At 49.5% G+C, this 16,053-nt stretch overlaps 1 protein-coding gene across 1 annotated transcript; it reads left to right on the top strand.

Moving 5' to 3' along the window:
• Positions 1-4,483: 4,483 nt before the first annotated feature.
• On the top strand, positions 4,484-11,850 carry MPZ (myelin protein zero; the record flags this gene model as incomplete). The annotated part of the gene is made up of 6 exons (XM_080692379.1): positions 4,484-4,580; positions 9,582-9,748; positions 11,009-11,222; positions 11,391-11,526; positions 11,609-11,669; positions 11,749-11,850. 6 exons carry the CDS (start codon positions 4,484-4,486, stop codon positions 11,848-11,850), a joined length of 777 nt encoding a protein of 258 aa, XP_080548505.1.
• Between the last annotated feature and the right edge of the window lie 4,203 nt (positions 11,851-16,053).

The following is a 16,053-nucleotide window of genomic DNA, read 5'->3' as shown; positions in this document are numbered from 1 at the left end:
GGGCTGCGGCTGGGCTCCAGCACCGTGTTCAGGCGCTTGAGTCCCACCACCCGGAGGCCGAGAGCGAGGATGGAGGGGTCGAGGCCAGCCCCAGACACCTAGACCCTCAGCAATTTAGCGAGACCCTGTAGAATGCCCCAGTACCGCAAAAAAAAAAAAAAAAGTAAAATATAGGGTAGGGATTTGGCTCAGAGGTAGAGTGCCCCTCCCTGGGTTCAATCCCCAGGAAACACACACACACACACACACACACACACACACACACACACACACACACACACACACACACACACCTTCTCCGTCACTCTTCCCTCGCTCTCCCAATCCAGTCGCCCTAAAAATGGCAGCGTTGTCTGGCTGAGACAAGCAGGAAAAAGTGATGCTTTGGGCTTTTTTTTTTTTTGTACTGGGAATGGAACCCAGGGGCATTCTACCTTCGAGCTACACCCCCAGCCCTGTTTTTTATTCTTTATTTTGAAACAGGGTCTGACTGAGTTGAAGAGGGTCTCACTAAGTAGTTGAGGCTGGCCGCGAACCTGCGATCCTCCTGTCTCAGCCTCCCAATGTATTGGGGTTTTAAGCGCACACCACCACGCCCGGCTGCCTCTCCACTTTCTTTTTTTTTTTTCTTTCCTTTTTTTTTTTTTTTTTCGGGTATGGGGATGGAACCCAGGGGCATTTGACCTCCGAGCTACAGCCCCTGCCCTATTTTTTATTCTTTATTTTGAAACCGGGTCTCACTGAGTTGCAGAAGGCCTCACTAAGTAGCTGAGGCTATCAGCGAACCCTGATCCTCCAGGTCTCAGCCTCCCGAATGCTGGGATTACAAGCGTGCACCACCACGCCCGGCATGCCTCTCCACTTTCTAACCTGAGTTTCAACACATGGACACACAAGCTGAGACCACCTTCGGGCTGAGGCAAGACCACTGTCCCAAGGGGCAGCCTCTTCAGCCACCCCCACGAGCCCCACAATTCCTTGGCTTGAGCTGGCCCTGGAACTCGACGCCCACCAGCGGGAAACAACGCTCCTTTGTCCCTTGTTTAGGTCCCTGTGCGTGCCCACAGCCAGAAGAGCCTGGGGCCGCGGGAGCGCGCTTTGATTTCCATGTACTGCATATAAACAGCTCTAGGAATCCAGGCTCGGGAGCCTCGCGGAGCTCTCACGACCAGAGACTGTGAGTGAGGAAGGAGGAAAACAGAATCCAGGGGTCCTGGTCCTTTTGAGGGCTGGAAGAGTGGGGAGGAGCAGGGGTGACACCACAGCAACTCCTGTAATAAAACATCGCCAGTTACAGTTATTTAGAACTCCTTCCTTCCTTCCTTCCTTCCTTCCTTCCTTCCTTCCTTTCTTTCTTTCTCTCTCTTTTCTTTTCTTTTCTTTTTTCTTTTCTTTTCTTGTGATACTGGGGATGGAACCCAGGGCCATTCTACTTCCGAGCTACACCCTCAGCCCTATTTTTTATTATTTATTTTGAAACAGGGTCTCCATGAGTTGCAAAGGGCCTCACTAAGTAGCTGAGGGTGTCCGTGAACCACGATCCTCTCTGGTCTCGGCCTCCCGAATGCTGGAATTACAAGAGTGTGCCACCACGCCTGGCTGACTTGTTTCTGAATCAAATAATACAAATAATACTATTTTCTATTTCCATAATGCTTGAAGAAAGCACTTCCAGAGGCTTTAGGATTGGAAGGGATCTTAGGAGCTGTCCAAACTTCTATCAGGTGCAGGAATTTCCTCTGCAGCACCCCTTTAGCCAATCTTCAGGACTACTCCAACACATTGAATGAGGGATCCCTCACAAAACAAGTTTTTTCAGGTGTGGTGGCACACGCCTGTAATCTCAGTACTTGGGAAGCGGAGACAGGAGGATCGAATGTTCGAAGCCAGCCTCAGTAACTTAGAGACCCTGTTTCAAAACTAAAAAAATAAAAAGACTGAAGTTGTACATCAGAGGTAGAATGTCCCTGGGTTCAATCTCCAGCGCGCGCGCGCGCACACACACACACACACACACACACACAGTGTCCTATGGTAAATAGCTTAAGCATTAGAAAGTTGTTTTAAGCCGGGCCTGGTAGTACATGCCTGTTCTCTCAGAAACTTGTTCGGAGGCTGAGACAGGAAGACCACAGGTTTGTGACTAGCCTCAGCAATTTTGCAAGGTTTTCAGCAACTTAGTGAGTCCCGGTTTCCAAATAAAATAGGGCTGGGTGTGTAGCTCAGAGGTAGAATCCCCCTGGGTGTACACACACACACACACACACACACACACACACACACTACAAAAGTTGTTCTCGCAGAATGCAGTGCTCTATTGAACTTTGAGTCGTTGCCTCCTTTGGTCCCGAGCCTCCCATTGACAAATGCAATTCATTTAGCCTATATAGTATTCACTTTTGCCAGACCCTGCCATCAGTATCATAGAATATTCAAAGATACACACATATGCGCGTGTGTGTGTGAGTGTGGCCTCAAGAAACATATAAACTTCAGACAATAAGGGAAGAAATACTTCTGCTGGATGGAGTAGAGCATCCTGTAAGCCCAGCCACTCAGAGCCAAAGGCAGGAGGATCACAGGCTCAAGCTCTCAGCTTGGGCAACTTAGTAAGACCCTGTCTTAAAAAATAAAAAGGAGCTGGGTGTGGAGGCCATGTTCCTACACATGAGACTATTGCAGGCTCACCAGTTGTAAAGTCTCAGTCTTCTGGTACCTTGCTGGGCATCTTACACACACACACACAAACGCACACACGCACACACTCACGCGCGGGCGCGCGCACGCACACACACACACACACACACACACACTCTGATGGGCTCAGAGACTAGATTTAGATTTAGGTAATGGAACTCTAAAAGATGGGTGGAAAGTCGGCCGTGGTGGCGCACATTTGTAATCCCAGTATTTAGGAGGTAAAGACAGGAGGATCGTGGGTTCACAGCCAGCCTCAGCTACTTAATGAGGCCCTCTGCAACTCAGTGAGACCCTGTTTCAAAATAAAGAATAAAAAATAGAGCTGGGAATGTTGCTTGGAGGTAGAATGCCTCTGGGTTCAACACCCCACACACACACACAGCTCTAACCAAAGCCATGGGGTGGGGGGGACTTCCAGATGAGCTCTGATAGGCTCCAAAGGCACAAAAGTGCTTTAGGTGATCCTTGGAAGGAACAGGAAGGAGGCAGCCATCAGGAGGGCTCTTTCTGAAGGACTCTGCTGATCAGATCTGTCTAGATACAAAGCTTTATCCCACCCTAAATCTACTCCAAAACCTTCAGGAAAGGCTTATCATGTGCCAGATTTTAAATCCACCCTCTTGAGCAGGGCCAGGTGGCACAGTCCTATAATCCCAGTACTTGGGGGGCTGAGACAGGAAAATCTCAGGTTTGAGGACAATCCCGGCAAGTAGTGATACTCTCAGCAATCTAGGGAGACCCTGTTTCCAAATAAAAATAAAATAAGGGCTGGAGGTGTAGCTTGGAGGCAGAATGCCTCTGGGATCAATCCCCAGTGCCCCCCCCATCCCCGCCACATACACATGGCACTCATCCTTCAAGGTTAGTTTCAGCCAGCATTGCCTTCTAGACCTGACTCCCTTCCTCTGAATGTCACCTATTAAATGAAACTTGCTTGGGCCTTAGCCTCTTGCGGGACTCAGGCTTCCTGATGCTGTGGCTGCGGGAGCCTCAGCAGAGCCACACTGCAGTCACCACTGAAGCAAGCATCACACTTTCATTTAGTTGGTGGTTGATAGATGTGTCCCCCGACCCTCCCCACCCTGCCTCCCAAAACTAGATTCTTGCAGGAGAGATTTAATGTTTCTTCTTCTATTACCCTCATTCCCATGTTTTAAATGTAGCTGGGAGCCGGGCACGGTGTCGCGTGCTCGTGATCCCAGTTCTGGGGTTACAGACTTCTATCTGGGAAGCTTCTCCCCGGATGGAGAAAAAGGGGGTGGGGAGATTCCCAAATGATGCTGTCATCTCAAGAGAGCCATAATGCAGCGCACAGTCATTAAGGTAACGGGAGATATTCTATTTTCATGTCTCCGGGACAATCTTGCCTCTGGCTCCTAGGACTCTCCAGGAGCCACCGCCTGGCAAGGAGCCTGGGAGGAACCCTTTGCACGGCCCCTGGACACAGGTTTCCCTGCCTATCTCCCCCTCGGAAAAGTGTGCCTGTGTTCCCTTTGCTGTCCCTCTCCTCGCTGCCCCCCGCATTCCAGCCTGGGGAGGGGGAGGCAGTGGACAAAAGCCCTCTGTGTACCGGGTGGTATGTGTCCCCACCCGTCCACCCCAGTGTACAATGCCCCTCCTGCTCACGGCTCTCCATCCCCCTCCCCACCACCTCTCAGCCGCACATGCCAGGCTGTAATTGGCCACAGGATGAGGACAGCCCCCTCATGCTGGGGCTGCAGGGGATTTTAAGCGGGTTCCAGGAATCCCCCGCTCAGTCCCTGTCCCCCACTCTGCCCTGCAGATGCTCCAGGCTGCAGCCCCTGCCCCGGCCATGGCTCCTGGGGCTCCCTGGCCAGGCCCCAGCCCTCTCCTGGCAGTGCTGCTCTTCTCTTCTCTGGGTAAGTGGAGCCAGCGCCCAGCCTGGGAGCCTCAGCGGGCAGCCGGGCGCGGTGGCGCACATCTGGATGTAACCCAGGACCTGGGAGGCTGGGACAGGATCGCAGGTTCGAGGCCAGCCTCAGCAAGTAGTGAGACTCCTCTCATCAATCTAGAGAGACCCTGTTTCAAAAGAAGAAATAAGATAGGGTTGGGGGTGTAGCTCAAAGGTAAAATGACTCTGGATTCAATCCCCAGGAGCACAAAAAAGCAAAAGAAAAGAAAAGAAAGAACCAGCAAGTGAGAGCAGGAAGATGATGTTACATTCAGAGAAAAAAATAGTGTGTGTGTGTGTGTGTGTGTGTGTGTGTGTGTGTGTGTGTGTGTGTGTGAGATTTGGAAGGAAGTCCATGAAGGGTGACGGCAAGAGGAAGTGTGGAGAGTCTCCCTGAGTGACCATGGCTGGACCCAGGTTAGAAACCAGTAAATAGAGTGGGGCGTGGTGGTCCAGGCTTATAACCCCAGCATTTGGGAGGCGGAGACCTGAGGATCATGGTTCTCAGACAGCCTCAGCTACTTAGCGAGGACCTTCGCAACTCAATGAGACCCAGTTTCAAAACTAAAAAAGGCGAAGAAGAAGGAGGAGGAGGAGAGGAGGAAAAAAAAAAAGAAACCAGTAACCAGTAAATAGAGCTGGGCATGGTGGCACACGCTTGTAATCCCAGTACTTGGGAGGCTGAGACTGGAGGATTGTGGTTTGGGGCCAGCCTCAGCTACTTAGTTGAGACCCTCAGCAACTTGGCAAGACCCTGTTTCAAAATAAAAAGAAAAAGAAAAAGGACTGGGCATGTAGCCCAGTACACCCCTGGGTTCACTCCCTAGTACCAAAATACAGAGAGAGAAAGAGAGAGAGAGAGAGAGAGAGAGAGAGAGAGGAGGAGGGAGGGAGGGAGGGAGGGAGGGAGGAGAGAGAGAGAGAGAGAGAGAGAGAGAGAGAGAGAGACGGACGGACGGACGGACGGGCGGGTCAGACTCTGGGTTCTGGTCCCCACTTGTTGTCTAATAGCACAAGGGGTATCAATCTTAGTTTCCCAGAAAAGGAGTCATAGGAGAGAGCTCCAGGTCTGTGGTCTCAGCCCCTCGGGTCCTTTGTTTCTGGGTGCTCAGTTTCTCTCTGTGGCTCCGTGTGCGTATATAGGTGGAGGGAACGGAAGGGAGGCCGTTTGGCATCTGGGATCTTGTCCCTCCAAAGCTGTCCTCCTTCCTAAGTTGGCAGGCCCCTTCCTCCCCTCTGACACCTGCCGATGAGCAAGGATTGGCTGGATCGATCCTCTCTGCTCCAAACTGCCCAGAATTTGAGTGCCAGGAGAACGTAGCAGGAAGCCGGCAGGGAGGAGAGAAGTCCAGAGAGGCCAAGGTTTTCCAAGGTTTCCTGGAGTTCTACGCCCAGAACCTAGACTCTTCTGGGTTATGCTGGGCTATTCTACGGTAGCCCGAGAAAATCTTAAGGATGGGGAGTCAGAGCCAGGTGAGGAAAACGGGACAGGAAATCTTGAGTATAAGAGAGAAAGACAGTTTAGTCCCAATATCTGTAACCGCTCAAGGACACGTCGAACAGAACTGAGGAGGGAAGGGGTTGGTGTCATAACAGAAGAAATAGAAGCTGTTAGGTCTAAAGTATAAATAAAGCTGGGCGTGGTGGTGGCACACACTTGTAATCCCAGTACTTAGGAGGCTGAGTCAGGAGGATCACAGGTTCAAGGACAGCCTCAGCTGCTTATTGAGGCCCTCCGCAACTTAGTGAGACCCTGTTTCAAAATTAAAGAATAAAATTGGGCTGGAGGGGGTATAGCTCAGAGGTAGAATACCCCTGGGCTCAATCCCCAGTACCATAAAAAGACAGAAAGAATAAATAACCTCCCTTCTTATACTGGGGACTCCCCACGAAAGAAGCCTGGACAGCAGAAGTCTCTGGAGGTGCGTCATGCTATCCATGGTGAGCAGGAGGTTCAGGACCACGAGACGGGGAGGGGGGGCCCAGCATTGGTCAGACAATAGGGCTTGTTTGTTTGGCTGCTTCCTCCTTCTCCCTTAGAACAAAGGGGTCTACAGGGCCCCCACAGAGCCAGCCCCCACACATAGTCTCCCTGGAATGACCTTCTTGTGTGGGTGAGCCTGGGGAGGGGCCAAGAGGTGGGTGAGGATGCTGTGAGGCAGAGGGTCACAGGCCAGCATCTGAGCTCGGGCTGGGGCCTCGCTCTGCAGCCAGCTTCCGGGGAACCAGTGCGCGGTCCCTCCCTCCCTGGCTCCCGAGTCAAGAGCAGACTTGGGATTGGGAACCAGGACAGTGGTGCCTGGAGAGAAAAGACTTGCATCCTCTAGGCACCTTCCTTTAATTTTCTCCAGGCAATTTCAGTTTGCTGTACTGTGAAATACCACGTAGATGTTAAAAATAAGATTGATAGAGCCAGGAGAGGTGGCACAAGCCTGTAACCCTAGCGCTTGGGGAGGCTGAGACAGGAGGATCACAGGTTCGAGGACAGCCTCAGCAAGCAGTGAGGTTCTCATCAACCTAGTGAGATCCTGTTTCAAAATAAAAATAAAATAGGACTGAGGATGTAGCTCAGAGGTAGAATGACCCTGACTTCAATCTCCTGTAACACACACACACACACACACACACACACACACACACACACACGACTGAAGTCTGTGACACAGTATGGAAAGCTCACCCAGATACATATGTTCTTAAACAAAGAAGGAGAATAGCATGCAATGTGTGTTAAAATTTTAAAAAGCTCCAAAAGATCAGTACCTGTTATAAGTAAAAGTATATCTTGAACCGGGTTTGGTGGCACACACTCGTAATCCCAGTACTTAGGAGGCTGAGACAGGAGGATCACAGGTTCTCAACCAGCCTCAGCTACTTAGTGAGGCCCTCTGCAACTTAGCAAGACCCTGTTTCAAAATAAAGAATAAAACGTAGGGCTGGGGGTGTAGCTCAGAGGTAGAATGCCTCTGGATTCAACCCCCAGTACCTTAAAAAAAAAAAAAAAAAGTAAAGTGTATCTTGAATCGATGGGTTTTGGTGCATAGAAAAAGCATACACATTAACTGATAACCATGATTCTATCTAAGAGGTGACTTTAGGAAAGGAATTATTGGTTAGGGTCAATGTCAAAGGAGACCTTAGCTTTATCTCTATTGCTTGAGTAGTTTGTAAAAAGACTGCAATAATAACCAGGCGTGGTGGTGCACACTTGTAATCCCACGCTTGGAAGGCTGAGAGCGGAGGATCACAGGTTCTCGGCCAGCCTCAGCTACTGAGTGAGGCTCTCAGCAACTTAGCAGGTTTGAAGGCGACTTCAGCAACATTAGGAGACCCTATTTCAAATTATTATTATTTTTTTGTGTGGTACTGGGGATGGAAACTAGGGGCATTCTACCTCCGAGCTACATCCCCAGCCCCTTTTTTTTTTTTTTTTTTTAATATTCCTTATTTCGAAGCAGGGTCCCAGTTGCAAAGGGCTTCAATAAGTAGCTGAGGTTGTCCGCGAACCGCCATCTTCCTGTCTCAGCCTCCCAAATGCTGGAATTACAAGTGTCCGCCACCAAGCCTGGCTTTAAAAAAAAAAATTTTTTTTTTTTAAAAAGTCTAGAGATGTTGCTAAGAGGGAAAATGCCTCTTGGTTCAACCCCAGTACCAAAAAAAAAAAAAAAAGCAATATATATTACCTGTATAAAATATTTAAAAAATTTAAAACCCTGAATCTAGGGGATAGTGGAACTGGGGAATCTAGGGGATAGAGATACTGACTCAGAGGGAAAGTGAGACTTGAAGACTTCCCAACTTATAGAAGCACTCAAGAGAATCCTGCTAGTAGGGCATGGTAGCACATATCTATAATCCCAGCACTCGGGAGGCTAAGACAGAAGGATCACAGATTTAAGGAAAAACTCAGAAACTTAGTTAGACCTTGTTTCAAAAAATAAAAAATAAAAATTGAGCTCAGAAGTAGAATGCTCCTGTGTTCAATCCCCAGTAGTACAAAAATAAAATAAAATAAATAAATAATTTTGCTGGGCATGGTGGTACATGCCCAGAATCCTAGAAGTTGGGAGGCTGGAACAGGAAAATCACAGGTTGAGGCCAGCCTCAACAACTTGGCAAGACTGTCTCAAAATAAAAAGTCAAGCTAGGCATGGTGGTGCACACCTGTGATCCCAGTACTTGGGAGGCTGAGACAGGAGAATCACAGGTTCAAGGACAGCTTCAGCAAGGAGTGAGACTTGCATCAATCTAGCGAGATCCTGTTTCAAAATAAAAATAAAATCAAGCTGGGGATGTAGCTTGGAGGTAGAATGCCTCTGGGTTCAATCCTTAGGGCTACAAAATAAATACATAAGCAAACAAATAAGTAAATAAATATAAAAAGGGTTAGGGGTGTAGCTTGGAGGCAGAATGTCCCCCCAGTTCCATCTCTAGTACCAAAGAGACAGAGAGAGAGAGAGAGAGAGAGAATGAGAATCTAATGCTGCCTGCTTTCTTTCTTTCTTTCTTTCTTTCTTTCTTTCTTTCTTTCTTTCTTTCTTTCTTTCTTTCTTCTTTCTGTCTTTTTTGTGGTATTAGGGATTGAACCCAAGGACATTCTACCTCCGAGCTGCACCCACCAGTCTGATTTGTTTATTCTTTATTTTGAAACAGGTTCTCACTAAGTTGCAAAGGGCCTCACTAAATAGCTGAGGCTGGCCGCAAACCTGCACTCTTCCTGTCTTGGCCTCCCAAATACTGAGATTTCAGGTGTGCGCCCCCACATCTGACTCACGCCAGGTGTCTGTTGTTGCTAATTTCATTTCCTCTACAGACAAGCAAGAGATTAGCAGACACAGCATTTCTGCTTGTCAATTCAGAGACTCAGGCCTGAGGATCTGCTGTGGCCTCTGGCCTTGACTGCCCATGGGTCTCCTGCCTCCTGTCCCTTACTGGGTCCACCCGTGTGTCTGTTTCTCTGCATCCACAGTGCTGTCCCCTGTCCAGGCCATTGTCGTTTACACAGACAGGGAGGTCTACGGTGCTGTGGGCTCCCGGGTGACCCTGCACTGCTCCTTCTGGTCCAGCGAGTGGGTCTCAGATGACATTTCTTTCACCTGGCGCTACCAGCCCGAGGGGGGCCGAGATGCTATTTCGGTGAGTGCCTGGTGGCGGTGGTGGTGGTGGTAGAGGAATCCTGGGGTTGGATTATAGAAAAAAAGTGCTTCAAGGAACCACAGAAGAGAGGACTTGGGGCCAAGTGTGTTGGCGCACACTTGTAATCCCAGGACTTGGGGTGGCTGAGGCAGGAAGATCACAGGTTCACAGCCAGCCTGAGCAACTTAGAGAGCTTAGGGAGACCTTGTTTCAACAGTAAAACATAGCCGGGCGTGGTGGCGCATGCACACTTGTAATCTCAGTACTGGGGAGGCTGAGACCGATTCATGGCTAGCTTAGACAATTTAGTGAGGCCACCTGCAACTTAGTGAGACTCTGTTTCAAAAATAAAAGAATAAAATAGGGCTGGAAGTGTTGCTTGGAGATAGAATGCCCCCCTGGGTTCCATCCCCAGTACCACATATACAAAAATAAATGAAACACAAAACAGGGCTGGAGCTTGTAATCCCAGCATTTGGGAGCCTGAGACATGAGGATTGTGGCTCGTGGACAGCCTCAGCTACTTTTAGTGAGGCCCTTTGCAAATCAGTGAGACCCTGTTTCAAAATAAAGAATAAAAAATAGGGCTGGGGGTGTAGCTCAGAGGTAGAATGTCCCTGGGTACCACAAAAAATAAATAAATAAATAAATAAAAAAGAAAGAAAAGAAAAGCAGAGCTGGGAGTGTAGCTCAGAGACAGAGCACCTCTGAGTTCTGTCCTCAGTACCACAAAGCACACACACACACACACACACACACACACACACACGAAGAAGAAGAAGAAGAAGAAGAAGAAGAAGAAGAAGAAGAAGAAGAGGAGGAGGAGGAGGAGGAGGGGAGGGGGAGGGGTGGGGGAGGGGGAGGAAGAGGAAGAGGAGGGCAGAAAGAAGAAAAGAGAATCCAGAACCAGGTGTTCTGTAATCCCAGTTCTTGGGAGGCTGAGACAGGAGGATCCTAGGTTTGCGGCCAGTCTCAGCAGTTTAGGGGAGACTCTGTTTCAAAATAAAAAGGAAAAAGGCTGGAGTTATAACTCAGAAGTAGATCAACTTTGGGTTCAGTCCCCAGTATCAGAAAGGAAGGAAAGAGGGAGGGACACGGGCTAAAGAAAGGAAATCCTTCCTAGGCCAGCTAGCCCGCCTTTGGCGGGGTAGGAAGCGGTGCTCTGGGGTGGCCCTCCCTAGGCCGGGCTCCCTGGCCACAGGCCTGGACAGCCTGACCCTGCCTGAGTTCTCCCAGTGCCCTGAGCCCCCTTCCTCCTAGATCTTCCACTATGCCAAGGGCCAACCCTACATCGACGAGGTGGGGACCTTCAAGGAGCGCATCCAGTGGGTCGGAGACCCTCGCTGGAAGGACGGCTCCATCGTCATTCACAACCTGGATTACAGTGACAACGGCACCTTCACCTGCGACGTCAAAAACCCGCCCGACATAGTGGGCAAGACCTCTCAGGTCACACTCTACGTCTTTGAAAAAGGTGTGAGAGGGTCCCAGGACCAGAGTCTGGGAGGCAGTCTGCCAGGATGGACTGATGGGGGTGGCGGCTCCCAGTCTGGGAGGTGGGGGTGGCCCAGGCAGCCATGGCTAGCAGCCCTCCACGGGGAGACCAGTCCCTGATCGCGCCGGTTCCCTTCCTCTCTCCTAGTGCCAACCAGGTACGGCGTGATCTTGGGCGCCGTGATTGGGGGCATACTGGGGGCGGTGCTGCTGCTGCTGCTGCTTTTCTACCTGATTCGGTACTGCTGGCTCCGCAGACAGGTGGCCTTGCAGAGGAGGCTCAGGTGAGACCCGGGCGCAGGACCCTGCAGGGTGGGCTGGGGCTGGGCACCGAGGCCGGTCCCGCAGCAACCTCTTTCCCTGCAGCGCCATGGAAAAGGGGAGATTTCACAAGTCCTCCAAGGATTCGTCCAAGCGCGGGCGGCAGGTCAGCAGGTGGCCGGGCGGGCGGGGAGGCCGGGAGGCCGGGAGGCCAGCCGCGGGCTGACTGCGCATCCCTGTCGCAGACACCGGTGCTCTACGCCATGCTTGACCACAGCCGGAGCGCCAAGGCGGCCAGCGAGAAGAAGTCTAAGGGGCTGGGAGAGTCCCGCAAGGATAAGAAATAGCGGTTAGCGGGCCGGGCGGGGGGTCGGGGGGCAGGGGCCGAGGCCCCCAAAGGCGCGCAGGTAGTGGTCATCGAAATGGAGCTGCGCAAGGACGAGCAGGGCGCCGAGCTCCGGCCTGCCGTCAAGTCCCCCAGCAGAACCAGCCTCAAGAATGCCCTTAAGAACATGATGGGCCTGGACTCAGACAAGTGACCGTACCCCCCAGACCCTGCCAGAGCACAGGACCGCGCCCTTGCGCAGGTGCTGCCCCCGCCCCGCCCCGCCCTGCCTTTGAGGTGTAAGTTTCATTCCAGACTTCATTCCCTGACCTTACCCCCAGGGGCTAATCCTACCGCCACCCGCCCCAAAGGCTGTGTGTTTGGTGCCTGCGATCCCCGCACCAAGAAGAAAGGGCCCTTGGTAGAAAGCTCCTGCCTCATCTTCCCTCACCTGGCCTTTCTGTCCCCACCCCCAGTGGCCGGCCCTGCCCTGCATCGGGAGAACCAGCTCCACACTCCCCTCCTGCTAACACCCCGGTGACCCAGATCACACCCCTTCAGGGTTTATGTAGGTCGTTGATTGTTTTTTATTTTTAATCCATTCTTTATCTGTGCCCACACTCAGCCCTTACCCCCATGACTGAGGACCAATGACGTCATGTGGCATTTCCAGTTCCCCAGCCCTTTAGGAAAGCCAGCCAGCACCTGGGGACCCAGAGCGGAGGGTCCCTGATCCTCAGGACTCAGCTACGGGATCGGGATCGACTGGGCCAATCTGACCCCGCTGACCACTTTGGAGCGGTGTTCTGGGGCTTGAGGTCTTGGGGACGGATATGGTTGGACTCTCACACACAACACTCACACACCAGGGGGGGAGGAGGGGACAAAGGAGCCTTAAGAGATGGCTTTAAACAATCAAACAGAGCGCAGGGAAGACACTTGGGTCTGGGGGCAGGGGACTGCGCTCCCAGCCACAGGGGATTCTTAGGAATTTTCTACTTTCTGTATATTTCTTCCCAAACCTCCAAATGTCCTTACATGTTTAATAAACACTGACATTTCCAGAATCTGTGGCTCCGCCTTGCATTCCCTGGGAGGCCCTCTTTCCACCCCCAGTTCCCAGGCTTCCAACCCACCTGCTGGTTTCAGTTGTTGAGTTTGGTCTTATAGTCTGGGCTTCATTGCATAGCAGAGTGGAAAAAAATCTAAAATAGGCTTACAAGATCATTCATACAGCCCACAAATATCCAGGGAGCTCACACATGTGCTAACAGAGTCAGGCTCTGCTTTCTCATGAGTGAGAACACAGAATCCCTCTTTACCAAGCTCTGGCCTCTAGAACATCCCAGCCCCTCACAGCTGCCTGACCCAGTAGGTTACATCACTTTGGTAAGCTTGTTTATGCATTTGTAAGCAACCAAGACCACGACACCTGCCCTGCTTAATTCCCAGGGTTTTTGTGGGACTCTAATGAGATCCTGTGTATGGAAACCTTTGTAAACATCTAAGTTGATATGTAATTAAGATAATAAAGGTCAGTCCTTTAAAGACTATCTAGATCTTGCCTGAAGGAATACACTTAATAAATTAGCACAAGTCTCATTCAGTTTTCTACAAATACACACATACAACTTTGTTCCTTTGGTACACTATTTTATTTTTTTATTTTTATTTTTGTGGTACTGAAAATTGAACCCAGGGGCAGTCTACCTCTGAGCTACATCCCCAGCCCTATTTTTATTCTTTATTTTCAAACAGGGTCTCACTAAGTTGCAGAGGCCCTCATTAAGTAGGTGAGGCTGGTCTCAAATATGATCCTCCTGTCTCAGCCTCCCAAGTATTGGGATTATGAGTGTGCCCCACCATGCCTGGCTCTGGTACTCTATTTTAGATATACTATTAGTACCTCATTAGCTAGTTTGTTGGTTGTCAATTTAGGTACATCATTGCTATCCTTGAATCCTTAAATGGTTGTAGGAAAGCATTATATATACTATATATTATATATATAATGTATATATAATATATAAATATATATATACACATTATATACACACAATTTTCCCCTGAGGGTCACTGATGGAAAAAAGAAAGATACCTACAAGTCATTTCTTCTCCTTGTTAAGAGTCTAAGGAAGCAATTAGCCAGGTGCCGTGGTGTACACCTGTAATCCTGGCTACTCCGGAGGCTGGGACAGGAGGATCATATTTTCCAGGTCAGCGCATGTTAAGTTAGTGAGACCCTGCTTCAAAATAAAAATAAAATAGGACTGAGGGTGTAGCTTAGAGGTACAGCATCTCTGGGTTCAATTCCCAGTACCCCCAAAACACAAAAGAGGCCAAAGAAATGATTAGCCAGGTGCAGTGGTGCACACCTGTAATTCCGACTACTTGGGAGGACAGCCGAGGCAATTTGAGTCTGTGTCTCAAAATTTAAAAAGGAAGAAGGGCTGGGGAAACTGGGTATGGTGGCACATGCTTATAATCCCCAGTCCTTGCTGAGGACAGCCTCAACAAGTAGACTCTCATCAACCTAGTGAGACCCTGTTCCAAAAATAAAAAATAAAATAAAATAGGGCTGGGGGTGTAGCTCGGAGATAGAATGACCCTGGGTTCAATACCCAGTACCATGACCAAAAATAAAGGGGGGGGGCTTGGGATCTGGGCATGGTACTTGGTTGGTTGAGACAGGAGGACTACACAGGTTTGAAGTCAGCCTCAGCTACTTAGCGAGACCCTGTTCCAAAATAAAGAATAAAAACTTGGCTGAGGCTGGGTGTGGTGGTGCACGCTTGTAATCCCAGCATTCAGGAGGCTGAGACAGGAGGACTGCGATTCGCGGACAGCCTCAGCTACTTAGTGAGGCCTCTGCAACATAGTGAGACCCTGTTTCAAAATAAAGAATAAAAAATAGGGCAGGGGGTGTAGCTTGGAGGTACAATGCTTCCAGGGGTACTCAATCCCCAGTACCACAAAAAAAGAGAGAAAAGAAAGAAAGAAAAAGAGAGAAAGAAAAAAGAGAAAGAAAAGAGCTGAGGGTATAGCTCAGAGGTAGAATGCTACTGAAATTAATATTCACTACTACACACACACACACACACACATACTAAATAAATAAATAAATAAATAAATGTATGTATGTCATGTGGGAGGCTGAGGGTGTCTTTCAGTGGTAGGGTTCTTGCCCAGCCTGTGTGAGGCCCTGGGTTCAATTTCCAGTACCATCAAAAATTAAGCCAGTCGTGGTGGTGCATGCTTATAATCCCAGCACTTGGGGGGCTAAGACAGGTGGATTGCAGGTTCACAGCTAGTGTCAGCTACTTAGGCTCTTTGTAACTGAGTAAGACCCAGTTTCAAAATCAAGAATAAAAAACAGGGCTGGGGGTATACCTCAGAGGTAGAATGCTCCTGGGTTCCATTTCCAGTACATAAAAAAAAAAATTTTTAAATTAAGCGGGGCATAGTGGAATATACCTATAACCTCGGTATTTGGGAGGCTGAGACAGGAGTATAGCAGATTTGAGTACCGCCTCAGCAAGTAGTGAGACTCTCCTCAACCTAGTAAGACACTGTTTCAAAACAGAAATAAAATAAGGCTGGGGGTATAGCTTGGAGGTAGAATGTGGTACTGGGTTAAAGCTCTAGTACCATAAAAAATTAAACAAAAGTCATATGGAATGACTGTGTGTGTGTGTGTGTGTGTGTGTGTGTTACTCGGGAATTAACCCAGGGGCATTCTACCTCTAAGCTAGCCCTTTTAATTTTTTTTGTTTTGAAACAAGGTTTTGCTAGGCTGATAAAAGCCTCAGTATTTGCTGAGGCTGGTTTTGAACCTGCGATCCTCCTGTCTCGGCCTCCCAAGTACTGGGATTACAGGCATGTGGCGCCAGTCTGGCTGGCAATTCTTTTGTAGTGTCCTGGTCATTGTCCAGTAGCCTTGGCTTCTGGACACGAAGTACTAGGAACTCTCATCACCTTCACACCTTCACTGTGACAACCAGAAAAACACCCTCACAGATTTTCAAAATATCCCCTAGAGGGCGGTACATTCTCCAGTTAAGAACTGGTTTGTGTAAATAAGACACTGGCCCTCCACAAAGAGTTAGAGAACAGCCAAACACCAAACACACGTCTGTGCCTGTCATCCTAGTACATGGAAGGCTGAGACAGGAGGATTCCAAGACAGCCTTAGCAAATTACTGAGACTTTCAGTAACTTAGTGAGA

Source organism: Muscardinus avellanarius (assembly GCF_963383645.1).
Source record: "Muscardinus avellanarius genome assembly, chromosome: 3".
In the NCBI taxonomy this organism is placed as follows: Eukaryota; Metazoa; Chordata; class Mammalia; order Rodentia; family Gliridae; genus Muscardinus; species Muscardinus avellanarius.
This window is presented reverse-complemented; position numbering and strand designations above follow the sequence as displayed.